Genomic DNA, 16,936 nt, shown 5'->3' with positions numbered 1-16,936 from the left:
AATTTTATTTTAGCTCGAGCCTGTACGTGCCCATGTTGTGCCACGAGCCAAGTCTTAAGCCAAGCCAAGCCACGAACCGAGCTAAGCCTGTTCATGGGCTCGATAGCCCAATAGTTCATCCCAACCCATTAACAACGCTAAATTAATTAATTAAATAATTTGAGATAGCCTTTACCAATCTTGTCATCTTGTCTTGATAATACATAAAGTTTTATTTATTTATTTATTTTACTGAATTATTTAATTAGTTAATAATTTAATAATCTAATAAATTATTATTGCTAGCAAAGTAAGACATAGGATCATGTATATATTTATATATATTTACTCTCTCACTTGATTGTCTATCTCATTTATTTTACTAAATTTATTTATTTATTTATTTATTATATTAAATTAATTATTATTTATCTATTTACAATTATTCCACTATATAAAACAAAAATGCAAAAGTCATCTCTCCCTCTTTCACTCTATTGCCAGATGGCCATGATTATTTATTTATTTATTTACTTATTTTATTAAATTAAATATATTATTATCCATAAATTTTTATTTTAAATAGATATTTTTTCATTAAACTTTTAATTAAAATATTTACCTTTCACAAGTTTTTCTCCTATATAACAATATACCTTTGACAAGCCACTTACCATCATGTTTTGCCCAACGTAGGACCCCCCACTAGTTGGTTGTTAAAACAAAAGCATCAACTCTTGGTCTTATATGTGCCTTTTGTTTTCAGAATTAAAACCGAAAGGCATTCTTAAATTTCTGGTAAAGACCAAGTTTTAATGTAATGATCTCTTATAATCTTTCATAAATCATATAATACGCATTTCAAAATTTGTGTTTGTTTTAAAATCATCGTTTTGATGGTGATTTTATTAAACGAACCCAGCTTGTCTTTGTTTTTTTCAAAACAAAAACACTGTTCAACAATATGTTTGTCTTTATTTAGCTGATTTATCAACTTCAAAAACAAGCAAACAAAAACATTCACATTCCAGAACACCCCGTAAGTTTCTGTTTTTCAGTATAGTTGGTAACATTACGCATCACTGAGGTGTAAACTGTAAACATTCAATCGAGATGGAAGGAGACAAACTCATAATTCTCATATGAACATCAATGAGAACAAACGGATAGGAAATGCTGCTTCGAATTGTATGATCTCCCTTCAACCGTTCATGGCATTAAGCCAAGTTCAAAATCCAAATATAAACCATTAAAGTCATGTTTGGTTTGAAGCCTAAGAGAATTTTCAGCACTTGAGTGCAATACTGCAATGCAAATCCAAACCCGCCTACCCACCACCCCGCTCAAACAAGGCTATTATAAGTTATCGTAGGACAAAAGCAGCTTGCAAATACCAACAAGGTCTGTTATAAATCTTTGGGCCTATAAGAACCTCACAAGTCCATAAAAATCTCGTATAGAGCAAATCCAAGGTCTGTTATAATATGCTAACCAAACAATTCGGTGAGCAACTTGGAGGCATTAGCTTCAGTCAACTACAAATACAGTTGGATCAGTTCATCACTGACCACTGAGGGCGTTAGAACACCAAGATCTGTAAACAGAAGTGTGAGATACTGGGGAGGGGTGTAATCCCTAGCAGATGTTTCAACCTCAACTCCTTTTGGTATTGGGACCCCAAAATCAATTGGGCGTAGGGCAGGGGCCATGTCCTTCTGGTGAAGAGGATAGAGACGTGCAAACTGCAAGGCAAAACAAAGAAATGATGTTTACATAATCTGAGGTAATTTCAGTGAATTTGAAGTGGATGCATATTGATCTGCATTTACCATTGAACCATGAATTTGGTATTAAATCTTCTGCATAATAAAAAGCTCCAGATATATACATAATTCAATTAAAAAACACCAATTGATAAATCTTTATCATTCACACGAAAAGGGATAAGATAGGAGCTCATGACACATATTAGTCCTTGTAAACAATAACCTTTATGTTACATTTCAACTTTCAAATGTTATCTTTTTATTAGTTCAACTTTCAAATGTAATTTTAACTGACAGAAAAATTCCAAAAAGAAAAACGAAGATAAGTGTTTGGGCACCATAATAGATTTGGCCCTATCTCATCATGAATTGTTTAGGACTGGAGAGTGACACTTCACTAGTTTTGTTGACATAACATGTGGGCATCATCAGAATGTAATAATGAGCATTGTGCCAACTGCCAGTGCCTAATGACAACAAGTCTGTACTAAAAACTCACTGCTAAAAAATAAATAAATATATAACAAACAACAACAAGGGAGCAATAAGAAGAAAATAAATAACTTTACTAAGACTTCATCCACATTTCTGGTTATAGGGCCAACCATTCCAGTCCTTGACCAGGCCAGGGCTTGCATAAGCAAATCCAAACTCAGGCTGGGCTGGTACCAGGGAGGCACAAATATTGCTAAAGGGCTGTTACATGCAGATACATAGACCAGCCAATTGCAACACTAACTAGCCACTAATGTTGAACAATCCTACCAAGATCTCCTATGTCATAAAAATAAAATCATATGAACATTATTCATTTTTTTTTTGATAAATTGATCATTATTCACTTATTCAGTAGACTTCTCTAGGTATCTCATCCAAAATTTTATTCCCATTAAAACGCATGTAATAACACAAGGGAAATCTATGGCAATCCAATTGATTACACTTTTTACCCAGGAATGTTACCACATTACACTCTAGTCATGCATTCCCATAACATTACCTTGTAACTTTCAGCAGCCACATAAACCGGTTTGTTCATGCCATGAGCCACCAATGCAATCTGATATGTTCCCATCATGTTGATTATCCCTCCACTTTCAACGACTCCATCAGCCCCAACAAACACCATGTCAATTTCATCCATTGCATAGGCCACTGCAGAATCGATTAGAAGCTTTACAGGAACATCCAGCTTTGCAAGCTCATTAGCCAATCGTAACCCTGTCCTATCTGGTGTTCCTTCTGCATATTTCAAATGCATGTAAGAAAAACCAAGGTTATTGCATTGACATATCTGAATCATGATTCAAAGTATTGATAAACCTTTATTCATTAAAAAAAAGTGGTCCCTGAAAACCAGTAAATAGGTGTATTGGGTACCCAAAGATATGATACAATATGCCTGATATCGGGGTGTATCATATTGATACTTTGAACCATGATCTGAATTGGAATCAAAGAAGATGGAGAGTAATGCAACAATCCAAGTAGTGCAGTCTATCGGACTATTATAATAACTTTTTGGGTAAAAGACCTAAACATATCCTGAGTTTTCACAAAATGACTTAAGCATATTCAGATAGACTTAAATATACCTTATGGGCTGACCCCACTGGACTTCAACATACCCTCCATCAATTAAACAACTCATTTAAAACTTTTAAATGAGTTGGGAGGTGGTGGTGCTTCAAAAGGTCAACACCTTAGACAAGCTTCAAAGAAGGCCAAATTGCTTCCTATCACCTCATGTTATAGCCTGTGCCTTGCTTGTGGTGAGACAATTACATATCTATTTATACCTTGTCCTTTTGTTTACTTTATTTGGAATTCGTTTTCATCTCTCTTGGTTGCAAGTGGACTCCTTCCAATGTGGTAGACAGAAATCTTTATAGAATTCAATAAAGAATAAGTTACAGAAAAGCGGGGGGAGGTAAACTATCTTAACTCCCCCAAAACAAAGAAAAGAAAAAGTACAGAGTTAGAAATAAGCCCAAAACAAAGAATCCCTATTCACCCCTTGCTTAGCTAGCCCATCAGCAAAGGAATTTGCAGTTCTTTTCACCCAGCTGTACTTCATCTCAACATCCATTGCCAACCAGTTGAACTTTTTCCTCTCATTGCTGTATTTCCACATTCCAATCTTATCTTCCTTTAGCCAATTTACCACTACCTCCAAATCACCTTTAATAATCAGTCTCCTAATATTCAGTTCTCTTGCCCTTTGAATCCCTTCCAAGTCTGCTAAAATCTCAGCCCTAAGAGAGTCACCCTCACCAATCGGGCCAGAGAAAAGGGCTAAGGCATTCCCTTCTTCATTTCTGAAAATTCCCCCAATACCTAATAGCCCTGGATTCCCAATGCTACTGCCATCAAAATTCAGCTTTATATAACCAGCAGGAGGGGGAATCCAAGAAGGATTTACGACCCTTTTAACCTGGGCAGAACATGCTATTTCTTTCCATCTTCTCAACAAATCATCCACAGTAAAGTCTGAAAACAGGTTCAGGGATTTCAACCAATGTGCTACCCTTATGTGGATCAACTCTGTTAAGTTCTTAGCATTCCTCTCCTTATCTAAAAATAACCTAGAATTTCTTTCTTCCACAAAGACCAACACACAACTGCCCTTATACTCCTCCACATTATCCTTCCTCTTTTCACTAGCCAGCTGAAAAAAGATGGAGAGAACAAACTCTGTACATTCAAACGAGGGTTCCAACTACACCCAAAAAGGGATAAAGCCCAATCCCAAATGACTTTTGCATAATGGCAAGACACTAATAAGTGGTACCCATTCTCCCCATCTGCTTTGCAAAAAATACACTTGTGCGGAGAAAAACAAGTCTTGGGTCTTTTTTTCTGAAGAAGATCACAAGTGTTGATTCTTTCCAGGAAAGATTTCCAACAAAAACTCCCAACCCGAGGAGGGATAGGTTTGCACCATATCTCTTTAACAAGGAAAGACAAGCTTCTTTAGACTTCCAAAGAAAAGGGGAAGGATAATGTGGAGAGACACAAGAGCAACTATTCTTTGGTTAATTTGGGAGGAGAGGAAATAATAGAATTTTTCAAGGGACTGACCGATCTAAGAAACAAGTCATTGACTCCATTTCCATCAATGTCATACATTGGCTGAAACCGATTGAGTTGTTCAATGACTACTCAGTCGAGGATATTTTCAGAGTCTAGCTAATGGTGGCGAGCTCATCAACTTCAAGGAATTTGGGTCAGGATCATTGGATCCCCTCAGCACAACAAGTGAAGCTGAATTTTGATGGACATTCTTTGGGTAATCTGGGCCCTTCTGGAGTGGGGGGAGTATTCAGAGATCGGAGGACAGACTGGTAGCATTGTACTCTGGACCTATAGAGGTGGGAGATTCACTAAGAGCTGAAATTATGGCCCTACTTCAAGGTTTGAGGCTGGCTAAGCAATGGGGTTTTCACAATCTGGAGGTGGAAGGGGACTCAGTTGCTGTTAGGATGATTGCAAAAAGAAAGTTTGGGGACTTAGAGTTTTAGACAGTAAATGAGAGAAATTTTCAGCTATGCAAGGGAGGTTGGGGCTCTCTTCAAGTGGATCAGGACATCAGTTAATGGTTTAGCTGATGCGTTGGCAAAGCAAGGAACTGCTAGGGAAAATCTGTTTGGGCTGTGATGTAATCTTTGAGTTAATTGTGGGGCCTATGGGGTCAGCAGTCCAGTAGTGAGCGGTTGACACTTGTGCTCTTATATTTTTTCAGTAATGAAAGTTACAGTTTCCGATCAAAAAAGGGAAGAAGAAGAAGAAATCGTTATTGTGTTTAATATTCAATAAGAAACAATATTAGCAAAGAAATTAATAAAGGCACATGACTAGTTCTCATAAACCAAGACAAACTCGATAAAAATTACAACATAGAAGATCCTGTTTATTGTCAAGATCATAGAGAAAAAATCTGAGAGAAAAGTAAACACATGAAGCATACTAGTACCTTTAGTAAATACTAGAGAGGGGGAGGGGAAGCCAAAAGCCCAAAACAAGCCAAAATTTCTGGACCAGATGAAGGAAACAAAGGAGGACGGTTGGAAGAAGAAAAATACAGACAAATTTTATAAGAGATTAGGTAAGGTCTTCTGCAATGAAGCTGAAACAGAATTTGGTAAAGAGAGAAAGTTAGGCCATTTCTAGAGTAAAACAGAAGAAAAAGGCGCTTGATAGAGCCCACCAAAAATTTTGAAATACAATATACTTCATTGATTCACATTATCCCACCACCCCCAGCACCACCTCTAAACATCTTATTGGGATAAATTAATAAAATGCAGGAACCAAACATATTGATGTTTCACTTGATGCCTGATCTCCTAAACTGAAAAAAAAATCTTGCTAAATGGCGGAATGCAAGCATACCTACTTTTTTAATCTATTTTATACTTACTTAGATGCATGGCAATGGTGATTATGCTAATTTTCTAAGTAGACAACATTTCTACTCAAACATTCACTTTTAGCCTGTTTGCAGTTGAACCAAGGAATGGACAAAACGAACCTGTGCACAAAACCCGGAAGAGTTTATTACTTTGTGCTGCAGTCTTTAGAACTTCCAATACAACTCTTGAGAAACCATGGACCAAGATAGTACAACCATCAAATATAAAATCTTGACTAAGCATTGCAATGGTCCTGCGTGCCTGAAACATAAAGGTTGAACTCAAATTTCACATAGATTTTTTTGGTTGCAATTGTCACTTCAGAAATCATAATAAGCTTATATACCTTGCGAGATATCTCCCCAAACTTCTCTCCACGTTCAATCAAACGAGACTTTGCAGCATTAAAGTCCTCATATTCTAAAGCTGAGGTTCTGGTTACATATCGCATGAATAGATCACAACCAGCAGTCAAGGAAATTGAGGTTGTGTCCCATGACTGAATTGTACAAAATGTTGTTAACTCCTTTTTTATAGTAAAAACATATTCATTAAAAGAAAGAAAAAAGAATATACAACCTATGGTAATAACTCATAACCAAAATATCCAAAAGCGGACAGTACATTCATTTTCCTTAAAGTACATACTTTACCCCCAAAATACATTATTGAAACAAAGAATAAAACTTCCTACCCCTTCAACTATCAGCTGTTGGACCCTCTAGTTGACAAAAGAGATCCATTCTCCAATTAAAAAAACAAAGAAGGAAGAAGAAGAAGAACCCAAATAAAGGCTTATGATGCCTTTTATCATTCCAGTAACCCAACCATCTCAACCTTTATATCTTCCATTCAAACCATACAACCTGAACGTCCTTACACCTTCCAACACTCTGCCCCCACTCCCTCCTAGCCCCTCAAAACTTCCAATCTTCCACCATCAAATGGTACCCTCGCCAATTGGTAGGAATTAGGAAAGCTTGCATGTTGAACTGGCCATTTGCATCTTCCAAACTTTTTAACTTCTCTTTCTCTTCTAACCATTTTACTTGTGTAAGCCCAAATACTTGGTGAAGATGGTGGGCTGCGAAAATGGGTTGGGGAGAATGGAAAGTGGCTGGACCCCTAGAGGATCTGCACTACATATCCTCTGGCAAGGGATCAGGCCATCATAGCTCCCTATTAGTCAGTTATCTGAGAGAAGAGAGATACTGTGTGAGGGAAATGGTCTAAGAGAGAATGTCGGTGGAGGGAGGACCTGGGGGGAAAATGACGGTGGAGTAAGTGAGCTCCCTGTTAATTTCTGAATATTTACTATTTATATTTTCTAATTATTAAGTAGAGAGGTTTCTGGATCCTTCCATGCCACATTAGCTAATGCGGACAGTTGTTAGTCACTTAATTTATTCCTAATTCTTATTATTTGCTTTGATTACTACTTGGTGACCTGGGTTGGCAATTAGACCAGACCGGATAGACTTAGAATGGATTAAACCAGGTCTGTAGCGATTTGCAAGTCTATGCTCTTACTACTTGAAAGAAGAAGAAAGTAGCTCCTTGATTTTAGTTTAATCACTCTAACCTAGCAAGATGAAAACAATTTCATTATAGACATCTTATTTTTCCATAGATTTGTAAGTTGATCATGATAAGGTAAGAATCCCCAAACCCTATTTGCTAATACAATTATCAAGTCACCACGTAGAATCATTTAAAGAGAAATTCTAATTTGGCAATTATGATGCTAAGAAACATTCTCCAAGTGCAAGAGAAATCAATGACAGAGAATAAATGACAGTATAATAAAAGATTTGGTACTATGAGCAGAGAGAAAGAGAGAGAACAAAGAAAATAGGGAAGTTTATATTGATATCCATAACCAGTAAAAAACTAAAAGATATATGATACACAAGTTGTCTAGAAAAATGTATCATTCGCTTACATAAGTTGTGGATCAAGATTGAGGAAAGGATAGGGGAAAAAAATTCCTTCAATGTCAGAAAACTCTTAATGAATGTATAAAATTCTTAACAAAGACATGGAGGCTGGAGAAAATGAAAATGTTAACACAGAAGATATTCTTTTATCTTAAATTGATGCTTAGAACTCCAGGTTTTTACCAATCATCCGGCCCCATGCCCACACAAGCTTCAAAAGTTTAATATAATATGAAAACAAAATGACATAAAAAAGATGCTCTAAGAATCATGTTTACTTTTCTGTGTGAAATAGGTAAGGAGTCTCCTAATGTAAATATAATTAGCTTTTGGGTTCTTGTTCTTTTTGTTGTATCAAGGCTATCAAGGCCCTGTACATCCTCTCATGTACACCCTTCCCCTTTTTTGTTTATAATACAAGTTATCTTCTTTCTTCGAAAAAAAAAAAGTCTCCTGATGCAAGCAACAAACGAAATGAACATTAAAGGTGACAGAAAATGAAAAGGACCAAAAAAAGGTAAACAAAACTTTAAACCAAGTAGGAAAAATAGATGATATCATTATAATTGAAAAAGAAAAGAATAAGAAATAAGTAAAATAGGAGAAATTTTTTAAGAAAATTTTGAAAGGCTCGCGACTGGCCCATGTTTCTTAAATTCCCAGCAGAAACACCTAAAATAAATTGGTTCCCAAATCTCAATTGAAATGTGCCCCCAATTTCACTCTATCTACACATCTAAAACAAGGAAATAAAATACCTCCTCAATGCAGTACAACTACAAACCCATTCTGCTACAGACCAATAAGCATGCAACAGGAATTGACTTCACTAACTTCGGTAGCCAGAGAAAAGGAACAATCTTCAACACCCGTCAAAACACGTCACTAGAAAACAACAATTAAATCCAAATCCTATTCATTAGCCAAGTTTTAAACACAACCCAGTTCTCCTTGAACATTATTATATCAGGCATCACTTACTTTGAGCGAATCCGAGGCCTTCTTCAGCTCAATTTCGAGCTCCATCATAGTTGTAGCCTCACTTGTTCGAATCACGGCCGTCAAAGCCAGAATCGCAGCCACAGCTTCCGCCAGGTCGGGCTGTTTCCTCCACCGATTGAACTCGTCGATGACGCTAAAAGCCTTTGCAGATCCAGAGCTAGAAGCAGCGGGAGCGACTAAGCCCTTTTCCAGCGTCAAATCGGCCGGGTCACGGGTGACAGCGGCCTGGGCCTGGGCCAGCCAGTCGCTGGTAACGACGCCGTGATGAGCCGCTCTGGTCTCGTAGTAGGCCGAGATTCCAGGGTTAGGGTTTGGGTTTGCTAGGGTTTCGGGTCTTTCGGACATGTCGAGCCTCTCTGTTCTGCTCTCGTCAGGCTGCTGCCGTTGCTTATCGAGAACGAACGAGGCCGATCTCCTCCACATTTATACTCACCCTCCCACTCTCAGTCTTCCCCCCGCCCACTTTCTGATTGTCTGTCTATATGAACGACGGTTTGCCTGATTCCGGTAACTCGGGAACAGAGAGGAGAAAGGAGTTCCGTACAATAATCGCTTGGGTGGTGTCGTGGTGATGATATGAATGCCATTGCCTGGCCTCATGGCTTGCACTGTGGCTGCGCCACGTCTTTTTGTGAATACACCGGCAACCTTGATAACCGGTTGCCCCAAACAGTTGCCATCATATATATATATACATACTGAGGCTGAGGCTGAGGCTTATTTGACTTAGAATCCGATTATCCCGTTAGACCCAGCTTATAATAAAATAGTTGTTTACGCTCATAACTTTAAGGTCTAGTTGGGTTAAGGTAAGTTATAATTGGTCATCCTTAAGTAGAATATTTATAATTGAAGTATTATTAATTTTATTATTTTTATATGAAATGAAAATAATTTGTTTTATTATTTCTAATGTTTGGTTACTTTTTATTGTTAATTTTAATTATCCTATTAATATTATTTTTTAACTAGAATTCAAATGAATTTTAAGTCAAATGGAAGGGTGGAGACTATGTCTTAAAATTTTATCTCTCTCATTAATTTAGAGTGATTTAACTATTTACAATATTTTTATTAATTAGTTTTTTAAATTATTATTTGTTTAACAGGTTGGGTTGGACCCATGTTGGCTTTGAAGTATTAAGTCCAACTTGGCCATGAAATTTGTGGGTTTGATAGGGTCAGTAACCGGGTTGAACTGAAATGATCATCCATAAGTAAGTTGTTTTTGGTTTATTAGATTAACAAGGAGAGGAGGGAGAATAAAATAAAAAAAAATAAAAAGGAAAAAAGAAAAAAGAAAAAAGAAAAAAAAACAATTTAATAAAACAATATAAAGAGAGATAACCAAAGGAATTAATGAGAAGGATTGTACAAATGCAAATGCTATTATCATTTTGTAAACCTTGCAGATTTGTATTTACAATCTCCCCAAATGGAGCCATATATACAAATTTATTGTATTTAATAATATAATATATCTAGCCAATAAAAAAATATAATATAAAATTTTAGTTGTACCATATAGAACCAATCAACCGGTATAAGAAAAGTGGTAACTCATTAGGTTTTTTTTTTTTATCAAATAGGGATAGGCCGGGATTGAGTACTGGTCAAGCCCTCTCGGTATATCATGTCTTAGCAGTAGTGTAGTTTTTTTTCCTAAAATAATGTACAAGAACATGCATACATACATACATAGCTAGGCACAATAATATGAATTAATGCAGATCTGCTGAATTTTGGCTGGCTGTTCCAATGACAAGACTACACATTAGTGAGACACAAGAGTTGAAGAGCTGAGTCTGTTGACACACCTTATTTTTATTTTTGAAAATAGGGTTTGGACTTTGAAGAAAGGTGAAAGGTAGGTTACTCGAGTCGTCTTCTTCCTCCTCCCACCTTTGTTTAGTTATGTTTCCACGACACATAAACAACATATGAATCTGTCTTCTTGTTTAGCTAGGCACCCCGCATAGTCTGTCCTGTCGAACCATGGAGTTTAGATTCCCTTCGAAGGATTTAAAAGATTGCTCCATGCCGTCTGTGAAAGCTGATGGAAGCTAGCAATGGTGCAACTGTAATCAAATTAAACCTTTCGACCACTCTCAGTGCTTCCTGCTGTTCTAATAAAGGCATCAAATTTGTTTGACAACCACTTTAAGTATCGGAAGGAAGACCAAAGGTGAAGGGGAATACGCCTAGGTTTTGCGCCACTTCTACAGCCCAGGGAAGGAACACAGTCAGCACAGTGTACTGTAGACTGCTAGGCAGGCAGAAGATCAAGACACTGCCTTCATTTGCGAGTATGATAACGGGACTAAACCACAGATTTTTAGCTCACACCAGAAAACAAGTGATCAGCATCGTCAATGGGTTTCATGCCATCATCGTAACCAGGCCCCGCAGGCAATGGCTCTGCAACAGGCAGTAGTGGGGGAGGAGGATTTACCTACTCTAAAGACAACAATTGGCATTACTGGTGGTAGCTCTACAACTGCAACAATGGAAGAAGACTAATCCATCTTTTTCTGTTCTTTTTCTTTTCTTTTTTTTTTAAAGGAAAAATCCACTTTAGTACCTAAACTTTGAGGGTAGTGTCAAGTTAATACCCGAACTTCCTAACGTGTCACTGCAGTACCTAAACTTTCAAAAAATGTCAAGTTGGTCCCTGCCGTTAACCAATCATCAATTATCTGTTGAAAATGTCAAAACTATCCTTCAAAAGAAGACAATGCTCATTGTCTTCTATCTCGAGACTGAACTGGTTATCTTTAAAGAAAAAACATGAACTATGATAGAGGGAAACAATAACTAAAAGCAAAGAAATAACTAGAAAAAGAATGAGATTCAAATCTAAAGGTAGAAGGCAATGATTTCATTAGTCTCAAGGTAGAAAACAATGAACAGTGTTTTCTATATGGGGTTTTTATAGAAACTCTAACCAACTCCTTTTAGGTTTAGCCTTCAAGTCGGTTTCTCTCCTCCTTTCCCTGCCATAAATAAAAACTCTTAAAACCCTAACTATAAATCCCTTTGGTCGAGAATTATTCAACATTCATTTAAAATTCTTCTTGTTTTTTCAAGAACCTAGCGCTCTTCAATTCCTCATCTCTCTCCTTTGTTTCAAAAAGGAAAGTGTCCCCGTAACTCTTTTGTCGGTTCTTTGTTGCATTTTGATAGTTTTTCTCAATCTTTCACACAAAATCCTAGGTTTTTCTTTTTACCAAATTTCTTTATATTACGTTTTTTGCAATTTTTTTGGTAGGAAAATTTGGCCATCTCAAGTCCGTAATCCTCAAGTTTTTTAAGTTCATTTTGAATCTGTGGACTTTCGAGCCCTAGATTTTAGTAATTCAAATTCTAGGACTTCTAAAGGCCACGTTTGGTTGAGGTGGAAATCAAACCGGGGTAAACTTTACACCCTTCTAAGATTTTGGCACCAGCGAAGCTCTGATCGGCACCGACAATTTTGGCAACTAGGTGGGAATCCTTTCCACCACTCCGATCTCCCACAAAACCCAACCCGATCTCCCGCAACTGGATCTATTTCTCTCTCTCTCTCTCTCCTTCTCTCTTCTTCTCCCCCCCCCCCTTTTTTCTTTCTCTATTCTATCACCACCGTTGCAACCAGTTGCAGCGGCATATCTGAACCCACCTCTGACCTTTCTCTTTTTCTCTCTCCACCTGTCTCTCTTTCTCTCTTTTCCTCCTCCTTTTTCTTCTTCCTCTACTTATCTCCTCCTCTCTTCTGTTATTTTAATCACTGTAGATCGTCTTCTCCTTTGAGATGAACGTAGAACGACAACAACAAACTCAGGCCTATATTTTTTCACCACCACTGAAATCACCTTGTAAATAGAAGGGAATGACCTAGGTTGGTGGCATGTCTTCCTTTATGTTGTGTGAAGAAGAAAAACAATGACGTAAACAAAAGAACATGTGGTCCAAACGGAATCAGCCAACAACAAAGTTTTCGCCATATTAGTTCAAACATTGAAATGTCAGTAACGTTTGTTTAATGTTAATAGCTAGGTAGTGGGGAAAATAACTACACCATCTCATCGAATTTACACCTTGACAACCAAACATGGTTAGTGTAAATTTTCAAAATCTATCGGTCCCAATTTCCATAGACAACTAAACCGGTTCACATTTCCCATCAGTGTAAAATTGAATTTACACCTAAAACAAATGCAGCCTAAGATTCATTTTATAGGTTTTTAAGGTTGTCTAGATTTGATTCCACTATAGATCTCTAGATTCCAAAGTTTTCGAAAACCTGAGAAAATGCCTACATATTTTAGTAATTCAAATTATGGAACTTCTTAAGATTCATTTTCTAGGTTTTAAGGTTGTCTGAATTCAATTCCACTACAAATCTTTGGATTCCAAAGTCTTCGAAAATCAGAGGAAATGCCTGTGTATCTCATGCCCAATGAAATTGCAGCCATCAATAGTGGTGATGTGAACTCAAAGCCTCTTGTACAAGTCTTGGAAATCAAGCTCATAGGCAATATTCATAGGATCAATATCGCCTTTTACTCTCTGATTTCGTTTCCACTCAGCATGCAATGTTGGCGACTCAACTGAATGATCAAGTGAAGAGCGGGGGAGTACAAAAGGGATTTGTTGTTCAACTGATCGATTACATCCGCAACATTGTTCAATCTCAAGGTAGAAGACAATGAACAATGTCTTCTTTTAAAGGGTAATTTTGACATTTTCAACAAATAGCTGATGGTCGATTAACGACAGGGGCCAACTTGACACTTTTTAAAAGTTTAAGTATTGCAATGACACATTTGAAAATTCAAGTACTAATTAGACACTACCCCTAAAGTTCAGGGTACTAAAGTGAAAATTTCCCATTAAAAAAAGTATGTTGACCGATTTATGATTTATCTCTCACAACTCTTTATGTGTGGCTTGGACATGGTGTATTCCTATTAGAATTTAGGAACACAACCAACCATCAGCCAAGCCAAATTCAACTAATCCGATATCCTTTGGCTTGCCCCATAAAGGGAAAGGTGAGGTGCCTAGTGCCGTGCTATATGGTAGACTTGTTGTTAGTGGAGTCAAGGTTATAACTTGGAAAGATGTAAATATATATTATGCCCTAATTGGCACTAGACATGTTCATGGGCCGAGTAGCCCGATGGCCCGGCCCGGCCCGCACCCTAGTCGGGCTTGGTCATGTAATTAGGCCCACAGGCCTAACACAGTAAGCCCGACTGTGTTACGGGCTAGGCTCGGGATTTGTCAAAAAAGCCCGACCCGACTCAACATTATATATTTTATAAAATACATAATATGTATTTTATATATTATATAAATATATAAATAATATAATATTTATTGAAATATATATATATATTTATAATTTATTATATACATTTTTTTTATTTTTTTCTTTATAATTTCTCTCACTCTCTCTATTCAGCCGTTTCAGTAGTAGTAACAATATGGGCTAAATTTTGGGCTCGGGCCCAGGCCCAGGCCTGGGCTTCGGGCTTTTTATGAGGGCCAGGCTCGGGCCCAAGTTGTAGGCCCGATGGTCGGACCGGACTCGGGCTCGAGCCTTAGAAAAATCTATTAATACAGAGTGTAGCCCGACCCGAACCCGACCTAGCCCGACCCGAACCCGGCCTAGCCCGACCCATGAACAGGTCTAACTGACACCCACAACATTAGGAATAAAGCTTGGGATTCATCAAAGAGAGAGGGATAGAGTATAGGCCAACCGGCAAGTGGCAACCGACCACCAAAGGTGCCAGCTAGATGAGGCTGAGGGTTCTAATGATGGCTGTTCAAATGAACTTTGCTGTGACTGAATCCGGTTCCCTGTAAAAGACGTATTTAATACTGACGTAAAACCTTAAACTTTGCTCCCTAGCAATACCCATCTTCTATCCCCATTGTGATTGTGAGTATAGGCTGTATAGCCCATAACCCATTTGCTTACTTGGACGAAACGGGATCTGCACCCATCAACGCTTCCAACGTCTCCACACATTGACATCGGAAACATCTGCGAGCCTTGTTGAGAGCAGAGCAGAAACCTTTTGAGTTTTGAGTTGGACGGTGTGGATCGATTAGCTGTACGCTTGTACCATGTCTTGGACCACAACACAAACAACTTACCCCATGGGCCATGGGCCATGGCCAAGTTCACTTAGCTCAAGACGTTCGGGTTCGAGCTTCTTGCCAAGTACCAACCATGTCAAACGTTCAAGACTTAGGGCCACAGGATCTGTTGTAGAAGGATATATCACATATGGGGCTTACAACTCAACTTGCCAAGTGATGAGGTCATGGACCCATTTGGATTGGGTCCCACTGAAAATAGGCTTCAGCTTGGTATTGATTTAAGAATTTTCCAAGCCGTTAGATCATAGGCATTCTTAGGTTGGAGTGTTGTGTTGGACCCGTCCATTCATTGATAACACGTTGGAAGTTTTGTGGGCCCGGATGGCAATTGTGGATCCACGGCCCAGGCAGTTCCTTCCCCAAAATTAATTCCTATACTTTATTGGAGAGCAGCGCAGCTCAGCTGTTATAGTATCCTGAACGTCCATGCTTAGGAGATTTGTTTATTATGTTTTTTGATTGGTTTTTATTATATATATTTTATTTACATTAGTCTCTGCTCTGTAAATATGTATATCTTTTCTTTTTATTGTTAAAATATCAGTAATGAGGGTCTTTTTCTGTGCCACAAGCAAAACCAAGAACTAAAAGAAAAAGGGGAGAAATAATAAAGCCCAGAAAGGTGAGATTTTCTGAATTTTGTTCGCGATTATTCGTTCAATTTCCGTGAATTCTGTTAGAAACCTTATCTTCTAAATTAATTAAATGGAATATCGATAGAAATTGCCGGAAATTATAGGTTCGTGTTGATGCCTCTTTCTCCATTTCTATCTTTGTTTTGGTGTCTGTTTTCAACGGCTGAGAACAAGAACTCTGCAATCGAATATGGAAATCTTTGCTTGATTTCGATTTTGTTTCTGGGTTTTGGTCCGTGAAGACTTAGTTTTGGTGGGTCTTTGATTCTGTTCTCGTGGTCTAAATCGGCAGGCAGGTTGTTTTGACTGGAAGATCTGGTTGCAGTTTTGGTGTGAATTGAAGGTGCTTTTGATCAGAATTCGGAATACCCATATAGGTCTTCGTTGGTTTCGTAAGGAAAAAGGTTGGTTTTTAGATGTCTCGGGTGTTCGAATCGAGTGCACTGGTTTCGAGACTGGTGATTTCATGATAGGTTTACTGGAAGTGACGCAAGGGAGCAGTTTGAGTCGATTGGAGATGTGCCATGGGTGTATTCAATATTTCAATGCAAGTTACTCATTCCGCAGGGAGTGATTGATGATAAATGGATTTTGAATATTTAGGAAGTCCGAGTTTTCTCTTCAGAGTTGTTTATAAGGTGAATTGGGTTGCAGTCTGTTGTGGGTTTCATTTATATTTTTTCCTAGTTGGTTTCGGTTATCAAGAGGATTATCATAGGTTTAATTTGGCACTTCTGTTGTGATTTCGGTGAACAAATTTGGATCCAAGTGCCTCCTTGGTGGAAGTTTCAGTTTCTTGTACTTAAGTTATGGTATATGGAATTGGATTCTCATATAAGAGCAGGAATTACATTTTTTTTGTTCCAGACTTCCAGTTACTCCTTTTCTGTGAGTTAAAACATTCACATAAGAAGTGAATATAGTGCCAGTAATTGCTATCCAGTACTTAGCATATGAACTAGGGCTTCTTAGGGTCTTGATTGAAGCAACAATTACTGCAGGTACTGATGCTGACAATATTTGTTGCTTGATGAATGCTTTTATAAGGATCT

The 16,936-nt window shown here is 37.8% G+C and overlaps 2 protein-coding genes across 4 annotated transcripts in view; one reads left to right on the top strand and one right to left on the bottom strand.

Moving 5' to 3' along the window:
* Positions 1-1,363: 1,363 nt before the first annotated feature.
* LOC104609262 (uncharacterized) lies at positions 1,364-9,694 on the bottom strand. Its single transcript, XM_010275521.3, has 5 exons — positions 9,076-9,694; positions 6,504-6,656; positions 6,277-6,418; positions 2,746-2,987; positions 1,364-1,721 (listed from the first exon to the last, which is right to left on the bottom strand). The coding sequence occupies exons 1-5, from the start codon at positions 9,517-9,519 to the stop codon at positions 1,515-1,517; spliced, it is 1,188 nt and encodes a 395-aa protein (XP_010273823.1). The 5' UTR covers positions 9,520-9,694; the 3' UTR covers positions 1,364-1,514.
* Positions 9,695-15,643: 5,949 nt separating this feature from the next.
* FAB1B (phosphatidylinositol-4-phosphate 5-kinase family protein) overlaps positions 15,644-16,936 on the top strand; it is a 33,125-nt gene continuing 31,832 nt past the window's right edge. The window contains exons 1-2 of one of the 3 annotated variants that reach the window (XM_088889626.1): positions 15,644-15,871; positions 16,177-16,885. The gene's annotated coding sequence lies outside the window, so the exon portion shown is untranslated. Of the gene's footprint in view, positions 16,886-16,936 lie in introns of all 3 variants that reach the window. The other 2 variants (XM_010275520.3, XM_010275518.3) reach the window with 2 other exon arrangements.

This window comes from Nelumbo nucifera, chromosome 6, assembly GCF_055504915.1.
Source record: "Nelumbo nucifera cultivar China Antique chromosome 6, China Antique-T2T, whole genome shotgun sequence".
Classification (NCBI taxonomy): Eukaryota; Viridiplantae; Streptophyta; class Magnoliopsida; order Proteales; family Nelumbonaceae; genus Nelumbo; species Nelumbo nucifera.
Note: the sequence above shows the minus strand (reverse complement) of the source record. Positions and strands in the feature narration are given on the sequence as shown.